Source organism: Genypterus blacodes, unplaced genomic scaffold (genome assembly GCF_046128005.1).
Source record: "Genypterus blacodes isolate CSIRO-AG114 ecotype Tasmania unplaced genomic scaffold, CSIRO-AGI_Gbla_v1 ptg000133l_1, whole genome shotgun sequence".
Taxonomy (NCBI): Eukaryota; Metazoa; Chordata; class Actinopteri; order Ophidiiformes; family Ophidiidae; genus Genypterus; species Genypterus blacodes.
Window position 1 is genome coordinate 1,166,591 of NW_027466935.1, and position 16,453 is coordinate 1,183,043.

Sequence of the window (16,453 nt, forward strand, 5' to 3'; positions counted from 1 at the left end):
TTCCTTTTCATCACTGCAGCAGATATCACCTCCATTTTCTTCCCACTACTTCTTCCTCTTCCTCACTCTCTCTCTCTCTGTCCTTGCAGAGATTGCAGACAAGGTTTACAACTTGTACAACGGCTACACCAGCGGCAAAGAGCAGCAGATGGCCTACAACACTCTGATGGAGGTCACCGCCCCGCTGCTCTACAGAGTCCAGCATCACTACAACTCCCACTATGAGAAGTTTGGAGACTTTGTCTGGCGCAGTGAGGATGAGTTGGGTCCCAGGTGAGAAGCAGTTCCTGTAAACATTTAAAGCCTCTATCACGTATCACATCAGGCCGGTCTTATTTATAACAGGACATTGCTGCCACTCTGTTCTTTGGAACCCAAATTTACATCGTCTAAACATGTTAAAGGCTTAAAAAGCACACAGAGAACATTGGATTACACACACCTTCAACAATGTCAAACAGATGTCAGTTGATCACATTTTCCCTTGAACGCAGGCCTCCTAATCAATACAAATATGGTTGCAATAATTTTGCAATGTGCCACATGGAGGTACACGCACACGCACACGCACACACACACACACACACACACACACACACACACACACACACACACACTCAGAGAAACTGAGAAGAACACCCAGACCGTTTCCTTGTGTTACTACTGTTTGTGTTCCTCTCACAACAAGGACAAGCCAAGTTGTTGTTAAGCAAATAACTCAAATATTTCCCATTTTTTGCAATTTAGTGGTTTAGGAATATTTATACAAGTCTTTCTCTTGGAAGAAAATTAATTTCACAATCTGACACAATTTCCCCGAATCTGCTAATGATCTTGTTTGATGACGTTGTTGTAATGTTTAGTATCAGTTGCAGGCTGAGGTTTCTTACATGACAAATGCCAAAGCCGTCTCGACTGACGCTGCCAGATTTGGGCCGGCAAGGCACTTCTCATGTCACTGTCTGCACTCCTCTACAGCTCGGATACAATTGCACAATTGCCCCATACTGCCCCCCCCCCCTCCCCTTCCCTCCCTTCTTCCCCATTCCCTCCTCTCTAAACGCTTCTGGAGGAAAAGCAAAGCGAGCGAGGTCACCGCGAAAACTGTGGGGTTACAGTCGCTCCTCGCATTACCATGGAGATGCCAAAACAGTTCTTGACAGCCAAGCCAAACACTAAACTTGATAGTCAACTAACACTAACTCAACTTCCAACTCCATTTCCTCTCCGTTCCCATAAAGGGATCCCGCACGTCCGCGACGTGCCGCCCCGGCCCTCCCTCGCCCGTGACCCCCCTGAATGACCGCCGCCATCAATCGTTTGTTACGTTGACACAGAGACGCGGGGAAGCTCATCTGCTAACAAGGCGAGGAGGAAGTGTAAACATACATGGAGAAGCACATTAAAAACATTCCATGTACGACATGCAATGTGTCCCACGCTTCAATGCTCACGTGAAGATCGCAACGTGTGATCCAAAAGTTAGGGCCCGACGTCTTGGTTTGCCCCCCCCCCCCCCACACACACACAAACACACACACACTGCCTGGAAGCAGCTTGGCGCAGGCCATAAATAATATCATAAATGTGGAATAACTTTGGTCCGTAGGAAGATTATGCCTCTTTCTGATTGGTGAAGGGGGGTGGGAGGCGCGGGGTTGGCCAGTAGGAGCTGATACGGGGGCCAGGGTGGTCGGGTAGTGTGTTTAGTGCGTGCGTGTGTGTGTGTGTGTGGGCGTACGCAGCTGTGGGGTGGCGGCGGTGGTGTGGGTGGGGATAGGGGTGAGGGGGGGCATTTGGATGAGCGAGCACGGGTTATTTACTGCCTGAAGTTGGCAGGGTTTAGCCTCGTTGGGGTAATTTACAAGCAGGCTCTATTGGTAGTGCCTTTTAAAAGGTAAAAGAATGACCAAGTGAAACGTAAGCACAGTCAGCACTCCTACCAGGAGCCGACGATCCCACGAGCCTCCAAATGTCCACTGCCATTGTTACCACTGAACACTCGTTCTTTCCGTAATTGTATTATTCACTGGGCACGCTGACTGGACGGATGCTGACTGCTCATTTTTACCTTTAACTGGGAGCAGCGCTGTTTTATTTTTCGCAGCTCCGATTGTATAATAGTCAATTAGTCGGCATGCAGCTGCCTTGATCAAAATTTATGTAAGAGGTATATTTAAGTACAATCTGCAGTCATAATAGTCTGAAAGGTTACACTGAATCACAGGTTCCACTTATATTTTGAAGCCGTTTCTTTGTTTGGCTCCTGGAATGACGTGCAACGTGTTTAATTTGTCCCCAGCTCATGTTGCTCGCGAGACCTCCTTGATTATGACTTTGGTATTCTGTTGTTTCAGACGTTAGAATTTGAGGGAAAGGAGAAAATGTTTCCCCCTTTTTTTCAACAAATAAGTGAAAAGGATGTCTGTGCTCCTGGCTTTAACTAAAGACAGATGTTGATGTTCAGCAGACACTGCTTTTCAAAACAAATGGAATTTTGCCCTCCTCCAAGTGTGTTTTCCTCTTTTTAGTGTCCATATAAGCTTAACAACCTGTAACATATAAAGATGTGTAACTTTTTGGATAATGTGTGTGTGTTCGTGTGTGTTCAGAAGTCGTCTCCTCTAAATTGAGCTGACCTGACTTATGGCTCCTTTGTGTCATAAACAGCAGCTTGTGCCTCTCAGCTCCACTCAGCTCCACTCAGTCCACAGCCTCTCCTCTGTGTGTGGCACTGGACAAAACCAGTCGCCCCGGAGTTCAGAGCCCCGTGACCATGTGGCAGCAATAACAGTCGCATCAGAGAGAGAAGAAAGGCAAATCCAATCCCAACCTTAGGACTTCTTTACCGTCGGCCTCTTGCTATTGGCGGACCTAGTGTCATTTGTGTTGTTTTGTAGGTCTAAACAAACACGTTAGCAGAGGTCGTATGCATGCAGATCAGGTGGCATGTTGACATTTCAGTTTGTGTGACGGTATTTCAATCCCAGCTGACCAACTTGAATTACAAACTCAAGGACGTTGAGCATATTTCACAGCTTTTGTTACTGCAGACACACACACACACACACACAATGTTGATGTCAATCCATGAAAAAGAATCACTGTGACATAAGTTTTAGTTTATCGCCAAAATAAAGTGATTTGACCGTTTATGTCCTTTAACCTCCCTAAGTGTTCTCTACAGATAAAGGTCAGAGGTCAAACAGAAAGGATACTTAGTCCAATTTTCACACTGCAGTCATGACAGGAGCAATGCTGCGTCTAGTAGGATTCCAGAGTGCTTAGATAGATGATGATGATGATGATGATGATGATGGTGATGATGATGAAGATGAAGATGATGATGATGATGATGATGATGATGAAGATGATGATGATGATGATGATGATGATGATGATGATGATGATCTCCCTTTCTCTTCAAACAGAAAAGCCAACCTGATTCTGCGCAGAGCAGAGAAAATCAGCCCATATTGCCGCTCTCTCCTGCGCAGCACCCACATCCAGAGCCGCACCGACACCATGGCCTACGTCTACTGCAGGAGCGAAGAGGTGCGACCCCCCAGCAACACGTGGCGCGGATCTTTACACGAGACCCGCACCACATGCATGGAGAAGCTCATTTCCGTTCAGCGCAACACATACAGCAACACCAAACTCCGATGAGAGATCAGTTTTTGGAGACAGAGCCAGTGTGTGTGTATGTGTTTTTTCCTCTGCAAATTGACATCATTTATTGATGTATTTCGTCACTTCACTCTGCAGCAAAGGGTTTCTCAACTGACTGGTGCACTTTCTAAACCAGGAGAGCCTAAAAACCTCAAGAGTCACTGGACATTCACGTTTAAAAGCTACAGAAATAAGTTCTTGTGTGGCCGAGAGACAAAGAATCGTATTGTTACCATGGAGAGAATCTATTTCTCGACTGTAAAATGCCAGTGATTGCACATATCAATGAGGAAGAGCAGTGTGAACATGTAAAATATCCTTCAGCCAAGAGAAAAACCAGACTTAAAACACTGAATGTAATATTATAGTTCCTTTTTGGTGCTTTGAAGCTTACCTGGAACACTTAAATGGAAGAAGAATAGGACAAATCTAGTTACTTATTTGCCTTTACTTTCTTCATTGGATGGAGAAATCAAAACGAGGCCGTGAAAGCCATCTGAAATCACATTGCTTTTATTTTGAAATTCACAGTTATGAAAAAAATGACATTTTGCCTCAAGAATTTAGTGAATGAGTAAATTATATAGATAGTCTTGTACGGCATTTTTCTTTAGATTTCATTGAAACTCATACTAAGGCTTTGTGTGGTAACAGGATTAGAACATCAGGCTATGATGAGCCTGACATTATGCAAACAGAGAGTTAGTCACATTCAGGCGTCATACTCACTCAAAATCATTCAATTCAAGTGCTGAAATTTTCTATCAATATTTACATCATGGTGTCTTTGTTAACACAGCCAATCCAACCTAAACAAACTGCCTTCAAGGTTTGGTCTGGTTTGATCAAACTTGCCTTGAATGGCAAATTAGAAACCCAGGACTAAACAAAAACAATTCATAGTCTTATTGCCACACGTAAGTCTTAAAGCCTTTAACGTAAACACTAAATTATTTGATTAATGTATGACTCAACTCATTGACAGTATTACTGCTAAGAGATTTAAACCCCAGATCCATATAGATAGGTGGGTTTTCTCCAACCTTTGTAATATGCTTGTTATGGGATAAGACCACAGTCACTTGTATGACAAGAATGTGACTTTTTCTCTTCTTAGTTGGAATCATCTACCAACAAGTCTGTAACTTCAAAATTAAGTTTGTCTTGTTGGCTTTTTCTTGCCTGATAGAGACAGAGAGCCAATCAGGTTTATGGACAGATTAGAGGTTTGTTGTTGTGAAATAAGAGGGAATTGGAATCTGATTTGGTAAAAAGTTGTAAAAAGTCAATAAAAATGCAGTCGCAATTTGATGACTCATGGTATTATGACCATACTACCAAAAAAAGATATATATATTATAAATAAGCGCTCCTCCCTCCATTTTATGTGCTCATAAAAATATAGCAAACCAGAACGTGATGAGCTATACAGTATAACTTATTTTTTAATGATAATGTTATTAAGGAACATTTTGGGGGTGGCTTGACAGTTTGTGTTGAATATACCAGCTGTAGGTTCTGTACAATGAATTATGAGGAAATCAGTGATTGTAGGGATCATGTTTGGTCCTTTTAATCCTCTTATTTTTCTGTCTAATAGCCATTCATAAAAGCCATTGATTATTGTTCGAATGAAGATAAGAAAATGCCTTTTTTCAATATTTCACCTTCATGTTATATGAATTGTAATATTAAATTATTATATTGTAAATTTTAAATTGTAAATAACATCTGTATTATTATGTGGCTTTGATCATCTTTTTCTGAAGAATGTGAAATATTAAAAATGTGTATAAAATCACTTGTTTTAATTCATTATTTCAATAAAATAATTAATCAGTTTATTGTTTTTTCAGTAAATATATTTAAATACTGCATTTTACAAATTAAGTTGGAGGAATGACAAATATTCACTAAAATCAAAAATGTGGCCAGATTTCGTGATTCTCTACGTAAATTATAAAGAATTGTATCTGAATCTGAATTTTCTATAAATATATCATACAACAATAAAAAAGTATTTTCCTTAAAATGCTCTATTCTATGCTATATTGTTAGAATTGGTTTAAAATGGGTTAGAACTGGTTTAAAGTGTTTTGTAATATTGATCAAACTGATGTTGGGTTAGATTTAAAAAGAAATCCAAATAGGTTAGTACAAACATTACGTTCTGATTGGCATATTTGTTTGTTTTTCATATTTTGTTTTTGTTTTTCTCGTTGAATCTTGAAGTATTGCAGACTTCAAACTTTTCTGTAGATTAAAGCGAAACAACTGTTTGCATCAAGTTCTGTTTTCAAACACAGATAATCAAACCTGAACATGGACCAAAAATGACACAGTGACACATTCTCAACTAAAGTTGTTGGAACACACACATTAAAACCATTTGTATTCATTTCATAAACATCACATTTCCACAGTGTGTGTTGCTTAGTTTTCATATGCAGGGTCAATAATTTATTTTATTTTGGACCATCAGCAATATCTGCTTTTGAAACACTTATGTGAGTGTGACATTACCTGATTAAACAACATATTGATTTAAAAGAATTTATTTCAAACTTTTTGGAAATCAATATGTAAGAATTGACATTGATGTTTAATACTTGACGAGTAATAAAAGTATATAGTTAGTTACTATATTTTCACGTTTTTATTCCTGTTTTTGAATTTTGATTCTAATTTGGTTTCCTCTGTATGCTTTGTTTGTCTTTGATAAATTGAGAACTTTTGAAAATCAAACATGGGATGTTAGCAGGTCATGTTAAGGTTTGTAATAGAGTTGGCATTGTTGCTTGGATGGTTTTAATCATAAATTTGAACTTAAATATCATAATAAGCAGAAAAGATAATGGCGTCGCCTGAAATTACCTGCTGTCAAATACGATCTGAAGTTCTTGCAATCAACTGGCAGTCAGCTGATTTGCTGTGCATGACTCCTGTCTGAACTATCTGCTGAGGAACAAACCTCTTCAGTGAAATAATAGAATATCAAAACAATGTTTTTCATCAGTATCCATTCACATGTTGCGACATTTTGGAAAATTAGGCCCAGATGAGAATCCCTGGAATCATATTTTCAGTTGTAAGAATTCAGAGCTGGTTTTATTTCCCAGGTTTTACCACATGACCCAGCCGAAAAATATTTACATTGAGCTGGAAACGGGGAAATCAGTCACTGAACTAACAGACAGCTATTCCCTATGAATTACTCTAATTTATATCATTAACTGAAGGTGGGTATGCCTCTCTGCATGTGAGCTGCTGGGAAGCATTTTCTTTTTCCATCTCCCTCAACAAACTATTCCTTTAAGCTCAGATCCAGTTTCTTTCCAGTCATGCAACATTAACTGCACTTTAAAAATCAGTAGCTTGATGTTCATTCTCACAAATTAGGCCATTAACGTCACTGGTGTGCCAGGAACAGCACTTACATTTCCATGCCAATGTATCAATGATGGTTTAAAGAATGAGCTCCTTTCTCATAACCACTTCAGCACTTTTGTTTGGAAAGCCCTCTCGAAGAATCTGTGGAACCTCAATGACTTCCAGAAGGAAGATTCCAACAACAGGGCTACAAAGTTCATATTATGAAGCAACAGTTGGCTTATGCATGAATACATACAGGGTGATGTTACAGGGTGACAGAAAGAGATGAGGACCTCCATCAATGCTTAACAAGCAGAGACTAAATCCGTCCTCTGTCTAATAATACAAGTTTGCATCTGCATTTGATCCATAGAGAAGCAAGCAACCTTGGTCTCAACTCCTAGTCTCCCTAGTGCCTTGGTCAAGGGCAATGGCAGGACCCATTAAAACATTGGGTAGAAGATAGAAACTCAACACAGGATGTATCAGGATCTCCACATGTACACACACTATCTGTATATGATACTAAACTACTTACTAATTTGCTTCACAGTAAGAACATGCAAGCTCCATTCCTTTACAAATGTATTCATCTATTTCAGCATCTTTCCAATCTTTCAAACCAGACAAAAGAACTGAACACACTCCACCATCTTATGCTCACTTTAACCAGTGTTTTATTTCTACACAATAAATGACAGCAAAATGAACATGATACTCATCTTTATGACTCTTCCTTATGAAAATATAGTACACATCAGACATGTTTTTGCACATGTACCAGAGCACCAAAAAATATATATAATTGCAACTGTGAAAACATAAAGAGAGAGAAAACATCGACTGAAACATAAACGTCCAATCTGTTGGATATGTGCCTGAAAAAGTGCATACTGTGTAAGAACCAAAGACAGGGAGGGAGCCACCACAGAGAGGGAGGGGTTCTGAGACTGATGGCTGCCTTTACAGTGTAGGTGAAACTCTCTGCAAACACAAAAAGGCAAATCGGAATAAAGACTGAAAAATACAGTGTGGAGTGAGGAGGAATTTAAAGCTGCTAGTTGGTGCCTTTCTTGAAATGAAACCATCAAGTTTGAGTATGAGGATCGATTCGTAATGGACTCCTAAGACCGAGAAATGACAATTGTGATTTTATTCAGTTTAAACAACAAATAAATAATTTATGACTCAATGGATAAATTCATGGTTTAGAACAACTGATAACAGTGCTTGAACTAAGCCATTATGAACAAAAAAAAAATAAAAAAAAATAAAATGCTGACAGCGAGTGGTGTGGTAGCATCACAGGTCTTTTTTTTTTCTTCCTTTTTTTTGTCTTGCAGGTGATACTTTTGACACAATGCACAACATATTCACGGTTCATCTCCTTTGTATAATAGTTTGATAAAAATCAATCCAAGAGCTACTCCCAAACAGTTAGTACATGTTTGCAAATACAATCATCATATAATATTATTATTTACATCTTAAAATATATTTGCTGAACAATCGGGTACGAAACATTGCAATAATACCACTAGATATTCACGTAATATGTAAATACACTTTTTTGTACTTCCCACTTAGAAAAAGGACAATTCACCTTTTATTTATTGAGGGATTAGGAAACAGACATAAGTGGACCATTCTATAACCAGAGGCCTGTGAGAGGTACTTAATGTGTTACAATACACAAAGAAAAGGTCTTACAACAAGATGGCACATCAGTATTTTCTCCACAAAGCAAAAAACCTTTGGGCTTCAGCCACTCGTTCTTACACTCCCCATAGTTTGTTATATCAGTGTGACATCACAAACGCTTTGCAAATTTTTTTTAAATTTTTTTTTTTTGAGACGAGACACAACAGCCAGGTGTTAAAATCAGTAAGAAATCAATGTTACGGCTGTTGGTGGAAAATGCGGAGAGGTATCAAAGCCTGTCAAAAATGACGTATAAAAATCATATATGATGTGATAATCATGTAGAGGCTGTAGGTGAGGAGAACAGTGTTCCTTTAGCCTGACTTCAAACGGCTCTGTGAGCTGGGCAAACATCCTCTCTCATTTTTTTGCAGGGCCAACTTGACCCTGGCCGCCCTACGCCGGCATACCTGACAGTGACAGATGAGGCAGTGTGTGGAGGTGTGGGGGGTGGGGGGGGGGAGAGAGGCGGAGGTAGGTGTGGTAGAGGTGGGGGGGGGGGGGGGGGAGGGGAGTAGTCCCAGAGAGGGACGGCTGCCACCCCTGGGAGAAACTCTGACTCATTGGCCTCGGCTTGTTGCCAGTCAGCGCCAGCCACCCCCTGGCCCAGGCGTGGGCTTGGTGAGTACACATTTTCACACCTGGACAAATAGCTGGACAGGCCAGGAAAAGCAGCCCACCCATTCCCAACTCTCTCCCTGCCCACCCTCCTCTCTTCTCACATCCAAGAACACCCTAACTGGGGCACCATCAGCTGCCTTCTGACCTCCAAAAGAAATCTTCTGATCCCCCGTTCCCATTTTCTCTCCTGCCTTTAGTTGGCTGTGTACATATTCTTGTGCCTTACACTGGCTTGCTAAATTATTCATGATCGGCTTAATCACCACATGTTTGGTTCTCTCTCTCTCTCTTTGTGTGTATGGCTGATGTGTGCATTAAAAAAAATGAAGCAAATGAAGAAAAAAAAAAAACTTTACATTCTGGCTTTGAAGAAGAAGAAAAAAGAAGAGATACATGTGTGCACCGCACCCAATAACATTTAAAATGATGTGTTGATTCCTCATTGGATGCAAGTAGTGTCCGTCTACGCTCAATGACCAATGAGTTCTTCTGTGGTTGTGGGTCTGACATATTTTTTCGATCAGACCATGATGACAGAGACCAAAGACAGTTTTGACTCACAACCGATAATGTCTTGTTTATAAGAACAATGTAAAAAATAACTTACATGGACATTAAATATAACTTAAAAAAGTATAACACTCTCAATAAATAGTTCTACTATTTACACCATTGTTATGAGACGCAAAATGTCACTAAAATACCAAAAATATAGAAGCAGCAAACATTACAGGCATGAGGTACAGCAAGGGATCCTGTGATGACTACAGTAGAGAGGTGACGTCCTCATCCAATGCTCAATCTTACACTTCCTTCCATGATATCTTGGTTAAGCTATGGCTTATGGTTACCTTGGCCAAAAGTACGGAGTCAAATTGTGTCAAGTTGACGTGCAGTCCCATTCTGTAGCACTGCACCTGCCCCCCCTCCCCTCCCTTAATAATTTGAATCTCGTTTTGTTATTCAGACGTTGACAAGGAACGTCAGGAGAGGAGGACGTTTCTAAATTAGTCAGAGTGTGTGGAAGCAACATCGGGTTAGGATGAAGAGGAAGGATTCATCCCTTCAAATGGCTGGAAAGGCTCCCCAGGGATGATGAACCATAGTACTGCATGTCATTGGCATTGTGTAGTGATTGCAGGTCAGTCTCTCCCCACTGGAAACAGTTCTATGTAAAGCAGCAGTATCTGGAATATTAATATTACATATGATAATATCAACATAATACAATCCTTTTTTTTTTTTTTAACCAGGGCTATATACTTTTCATATAAAGTGTTAAATGCAATATTTGAAGATGATGTAGCCTTTAGAACGTCCTTACAAAGTTTCATATTTCATAAAAGTTAGAAAGTCTCTCGAGAGTACCGTTGACAGGATATTCTTCATTAAGCTTTCCTTACGTTTCCGCGTCTCTCGCCCAAATGTACAACTTTAACCCAACTCAAACCTCTAGCCAGAACCCAAATACATGACGATATACGTAGTTTTAAGTATAATGCATTGCTGATTACCGTAGGCTTTAAGATTTGGGGCCTCTATGGACAATGGAAGAGATATATATATAGATATATATATCTATATATATACATACTTGCTGAATATATATATATATATAAATATGTGTGGTTCATAGCGACAATACCTCCCTACTTCATTGATGATGGTGGATGCAAAGTCAGTTTGTGTGTTGGCGGGAGAGGAGAATCGAGGGTATGATACAAACATAACACTAATGAAAGGAAAACTAATAGTAACACAGGGAGTCAAATGACCGAATATCATAGTTTGTTTCCGATCACCATTCTGACAATAGCAGCTTCTAAACATTTTTGAAAGATATACTTGTCTTCTTACATGGCAACTAAAAAGTGCAGTAACTGAGGTCAATAATACAAACACTGATTAAATATGACATTTTGTAAAAAAAGAAAAAAAAAAAAACAATGAAAAAAGAAAATACATGAAACGAAAAAAGAAAAAAAAGTGTTTCAACACTCCTGCCATCGAGAACGTAGAGAAATATTTACACGTTATGGGTTTGTTGGAAAATACCTCCTCACGTTCTCTGTGTGTTCTAACGTTGCTCCTAAGAATGATATGAAATGGGTTTACGTTTCCACCTGTGCAGCCTGTGAGGATGTTGTATGGAATGCTAGAGCGGGCTGAAGTAAGTCAGAGGGGCCCGGATGAAACCACAAAAAAGTCATAATCGTGCTGATTGTAACCACGGCGATGGTTGCAGCCAAGTAAGAGCAGCAAACTTTTGGACCAATATGCCAAGCAGCCTTCATTATCAAATGTGCATGTGTGTGTGTGTATGTGTGTGTGTGTTGGTAATGAAAATACAGAGCTACTTTAGCAGCCATATCATCTGACGTGAAGTTAATTGGTGGGGAAGGGAAGAACACACCCGAGTTCACTGAATACTGAAAAAGTACTGATCAAAACCATGAAGTGCACTTTTTTTTCTTCTTCTCTCCTTTTTTTTTACTGCAGAAACGAAAGTAGAACGGCGTATCAATGCTGTGTTGACATATACATCCAAATGTCATATTCATGTACAACTTTGTTCGCCTACAAAGATCCAACAGAGACCACTACCACAAGGGAGGGAGGGTGTGTTTTTGGATTGTTATTCTCTGTATGTGTGTGTGTTTGGCGTAACCAGCCCTTTATATCTGTGACTGTGCTCTGCATCGACTACATTCTAAAACAGGTAAAGGTTCATTTTGCTTTCGGTTTGAACCGTTTTATCAGCGCTTGAGGCAAGGAATCCTTATCAAGCGGCGTGAGGAAGACGCTGTAACTGAAACTAAAATCCCCCCCGAGCCTAAGTGAGATGCTATCAACGACATTCTTTAAGTCAAGCGATCAATGTGTTTTGTAGTTTTGGACGGCTGGGATGAAAACGGGAATGACGAGTGAGGTTCTGGGTTTTTAAAGGTTTTTAGTGCATTTCATATGTGTTGGCGTGTTTCGTGTATTTAAGCAGGGTTTGTATTTTCATGCAAGTGTGGCTGAGCGCTCAGTACTGGAAGCAGCAAGGCAGACGAAGATGTCTAACGTTTAGATATCATGATGTGAAAATGGAAAGTAGCAGCTAACACAGTAGCAGAAGCCATGCTAGATTTTTTTCCCTTTTTGCATTCATTGATTTGCTTTTATTATAAAGTTTTCACGTGTGTATGTGTGTGTGTGGGTGTGGGTGAATCTATGTGTTTTTGCGTTGAATCTGTGACTTGAAACTTAATAACGTTGTTGTCTCAATCCCCACCAAGCCATGAATAAGCTATATAGCCTCTGAAGTGCCTATGAAGAAACACATGTTGTTATTGTTGAAGAGGTCACAGAGATACAGGAGGACGGCTTTTAAAGACTTTTGCTTGTCGCGATTCCCCTCACGTTCGCAAATCATAAGAGCCGACGAGAGCGTTTCTCCCTTTCGCACGTGTCCGATTGAACTTTGTTTGAATAATGTGATTGTAGAGCAGGTCACGGGTTTAGACACTGAAGCTGAACAGAAAGCATGCTACCAAGGCTCGGTTATGTTTTCCTTTAGATTTTTTTTTTCCTTTTTGGTTCTTATTCTTTTGAAAAAATGTCTGTGGTTTCATGAAATTTGCTTTGCTGTGAATTTTTCTTCTTCTTGCTGTATATGTTTTTGAATGGTGGAGTTGCGTGGGTGGGTGGGTGTCGGGTGGGGGGGTGGGGGCGGTATTACTTTCCTTTAAGCTGTGAAATGATGTTTTTTTTTTTTTCTTTCCATGAAGTCATGAAGTTGCATCCTCTTTTTTTGGGGTGGGGTGGAGGGGTGGGTTTTTTTTTCAGTTGGTCGGGTTGCAGTGTGGATGGAGAGGTATGCTTGTTAAGCAGCATGTGCAGGATACTGGAGGCCGAGAGAAGGATGGAGGAGGCGGGGCGGAGGGGGGTGGGGTCGGGGGGGCAGGAGGGGGGGTCTGCCTCGGCCACTCTGGCTGTGTTGGGTCCGGTCCTGGGACATTGAGCGGTGGTCCCCTTGGCCGGGCGGGTCACCCCAGGGAATGCACTTGTTTGTCTTTTCTGTTCTCCATAGCGTTGGGATCCCGACAGGAGCACTCATCCCGAAGGTCACAGGACATGGGGAACGGAATCACCTGAGCGGGCGAGAAAAAAGGCAAATACATTTATAATACCATGCAGGCATCCACATCAAAATACTTAAGACCACTCAGCGATGATTTTAAATCCAAATGAAGATCCAGACTTTCCAATAAAACCCTTGATGCTAATAAATTGTCTATAAAATTCAAAAAATTCCCCATTTTATGTAAAGGTTGCGCCATAAAAAAAACCCTCCAGGGGTTAAAATATAAATTATATACTGCAGCGGTTTAACACTGGAACAAGCAGGTAAAAATAATAAACTGTGTGTGACATTAAGCTCCAGTGTGGAAAACCTTCAGAGGTCACAGAGGTTAATGTTTGCAGATCATTTATTTTTACATAAGAAATGTAGGATTTCATTTGTAATGTGTCAGAATATCTGGAATCTTTGAAAACCATTCAACCAGAAAAGGGGGAACAAGAGGAAGTTGAGAGTTAATATTGATGAATTGCTGTTGAATCACATTTGATCTTTTCGGTAACTAACCATGTTTCCAAGAAGCGGTGATGACGAAACTGATTACATAATATCAATTCTGTCCCATATTTCCTCCAAAACAACAAAAGCCTTCAGATCTTGGCTCCACAGAGAAGACCAACACTTGCAAATCATAAAGAAACAAGTCCGGGTCACGTCCTGACATAACACGGCATAGGTCTCGAATGAGTATCAACCCCCTATTGAGAGGCTGCGAAGGCCAATAAACCTTGTTGGAAATAGAACCGGAAGAGCAGTGGCCATTGCCCCTGGTGTTTGACGTCACCGGAGAGCGTTGGCAATGCGTCACCGGCACCAGCTGCTGCTGCCTTGTCTGCCTGCCTCTCGGGGGGGCCTTCTTCAGCTGTTTGAGTACACAAAATGTGTCCCCCTTCAGCAGGCCAAACAAGGAACACATGTGGTCCGAGTCATGGCAGGCAGCAGACCAAGGGCCTGTCTGCGTTTGTGTCCTGGTTGCTTATCAGATGGATCTGTGGGGGGGGGGAGGGCTGCTGCTGGCGTCCCTTTTTCCTATTAGGGTTAAGTGGTATTGCCTCTTTTTTTTTGCACAATGAGCCCCAGTCAACAATTAAATACAACAGCAATACTGGCTGCAGTTACAGTGGCAGACACTAAGTTGACAGCTCAGTTCAGCTCATGCCACGCAGCACTAAAGACAGCTATTAGTTCAGCGCTATTAGTGAAAGCTGTCTGGCTGGCGTGGACGGATTTGTTTCCAGGGGTGTGTCGTGGTGTTATTATCCGAGTATGGAATAGCCGCTGTAAAATAACCCAGGCCACAGCAATAATGTTATCAAATCAGATACACGATGAGGTCATACTATTTTGGACATTCTGCAAGGTAATTACTCAATTGATAAAAAAAATGTATGAATAGAGGATTGTGTCATTTTTCCATTTACCGCAAAATGCATTATTAAGACTAATGTAGCGACGTATTGCACAACACCGTAAACTCTGGAACTCGTAAAATGAAGATGACCTCACTTCCTAAAAGAGCGAGTAAACATTCCTAATTACGACTCTATCTTTTTTATTAGATATAATGAAAACCTCATCATGAGACGTGATTGGTGACTCACAACGCCATCTCTGGACGGCGACGTAAAGGAAATGTCCAAAACGTCAAAAGTTATAGTGAGTGGTAAAAACAACACGTATTGGGGGTTAACGGGGGTTTGCAGACAGCAGGCAGGGCAGCGTGTTAGCGACCCAGCAGCAGTGACGCAGGCTCCCCTTTGAAATGGGGGTATAAAATAAGTTGTTTGTGTGGGAGGTTCCAAATGTGAGGGCCAGGTGAGCAGTGGCCAGGCTCTTCTCAGAAAATGGGGCCTGCATGTGACGACTTCACAAGTTCAGCATTGGACAAACTTCAGAAACAGCTGTCAAATGCGTGAGCAGCGTTTCCTCTCTAGGGCTCCTCCCTCTCACCTGATTCCTTCTCTATTTCCTCACACAAGCTATACCTCCTCTTTGCATTTCCACTCATTTCCTTTAGACCCTTATTTTCTTATTTTTTATTACATTACATTACATTACGATCATTTGTCAGACGCTTTTATCCAAAGCGACTTACATTACATTACCACCCTTTAGCAGAGGGGGGAGCAATTGAGGGTTCAGTGCCTTGCTCAGGGGCACCTCGGCAGGCTTGGGAACCGGCAACCCTCCGGTTCCCAAGCGGAAGCTCTACCCACTGAGCTACTGCCTCCCAGTTTTATCTCGCTTTACTCCCGCACACTTCCCTGCTGCACCCCACACCTCACCTCCCTGCCCACTTCTGTTTATCTCTCTATCTAGAGAGTGATGGTGGGTGGCAAATTTGACATGGTTTCCTTTGACCTTGACCTCCAGGGTGGCTGGGCCAGCTGCCACATCTGGCCCTGATTGGAGGCTCTCTCAGGGTGGCTGGGAAATGGGGCTGGCCATCCTTGTGGGCCTGGGGGCCCTCATGCTGCCCCATGTCCCAGGGCTAAAGGAGGGCTGGGGGAGGACACCCACTAACAGGAACATGAAAGCCCTCCTGAAAAATACAGACCTTGTCAGAGCCTCTATCCTCCCATCTTGGGAACAGGGCAGAATAACACAAACCAAGCGCCTCTCTGCCCTTGTGTGTGTGTGTGTGTGTGTGTGTGTGTCTGTGTGTGTGTGTGTGTGTGTGTGTGTGTGTGTGTGTGTGTGTGTGTGTGTGTGTGTGTGCACGCGCGTGTCAGCCAGTGCTTACAGAGAGGAAAGTCTGTGAGGACCACATGGCAGGAGGACAAGGAAACTACTACAGAACGAATAACACACTGCTATTTAACCTTTTTCAAGTGAATCACAATATGCACTGATGGGCACAACTGCTCAAGGGGCGCCGTAGAATGGCTGCCCTGCACCCCCTCTATAGTGCATGTGTTTGTGTGTGTGAGACATACATTTTAAAAATAGAGTAGTTATGTA

At 41.5% G+C, this 16,453-nt stretch overlaps 2 protein-coding genes across 2 annotated transcripts in view; one reads left to right on the forward strand and one right to left on the reverse strand.

The window, feature by feature from the left end:
* Positions 1-5,410, forward strand: part of astn2 (astrotactin 2) — a 216,234-nt gene extending 210,824 nt beyond the window's left edge. The window contains exons 22-23 of the mRNA XM_076163970.1: positions 90-273; positions 3,432-5,410. Of these exons, the coding sequence (XP_076020085.1) occupies positions 90-273; positions 3,432-3,669 (422 nt within the window). The 3' untranslated portion in view covers positions 3,670-5,410. The remainder of the gene's footprint in view (positions 1-89; positions 274-3,431) is intronic.
* Positions 5,411-13,326: 7,916 nt separating this feature from the next.
* pappaa (pregnancy-associated plasma protein A, pappalysin 1a) overlaps positions 13,327-16,453 on the reverse strand; it is a 69,683-nt gene continuing 66,556 nt past the window's right edge. The window contains exon 22 of the mRNA XM_076164054.1: positions 13,327-13,502. Within this exon, the coding sequence (XP_076020169.1) occupies positions 13,398-13,502 (105 nt within the window). The 3' untranslated portion in view covers positions 13,327-13,397. The remainder of the gene's footprint in view (positions 13,503-16,453) is intronic.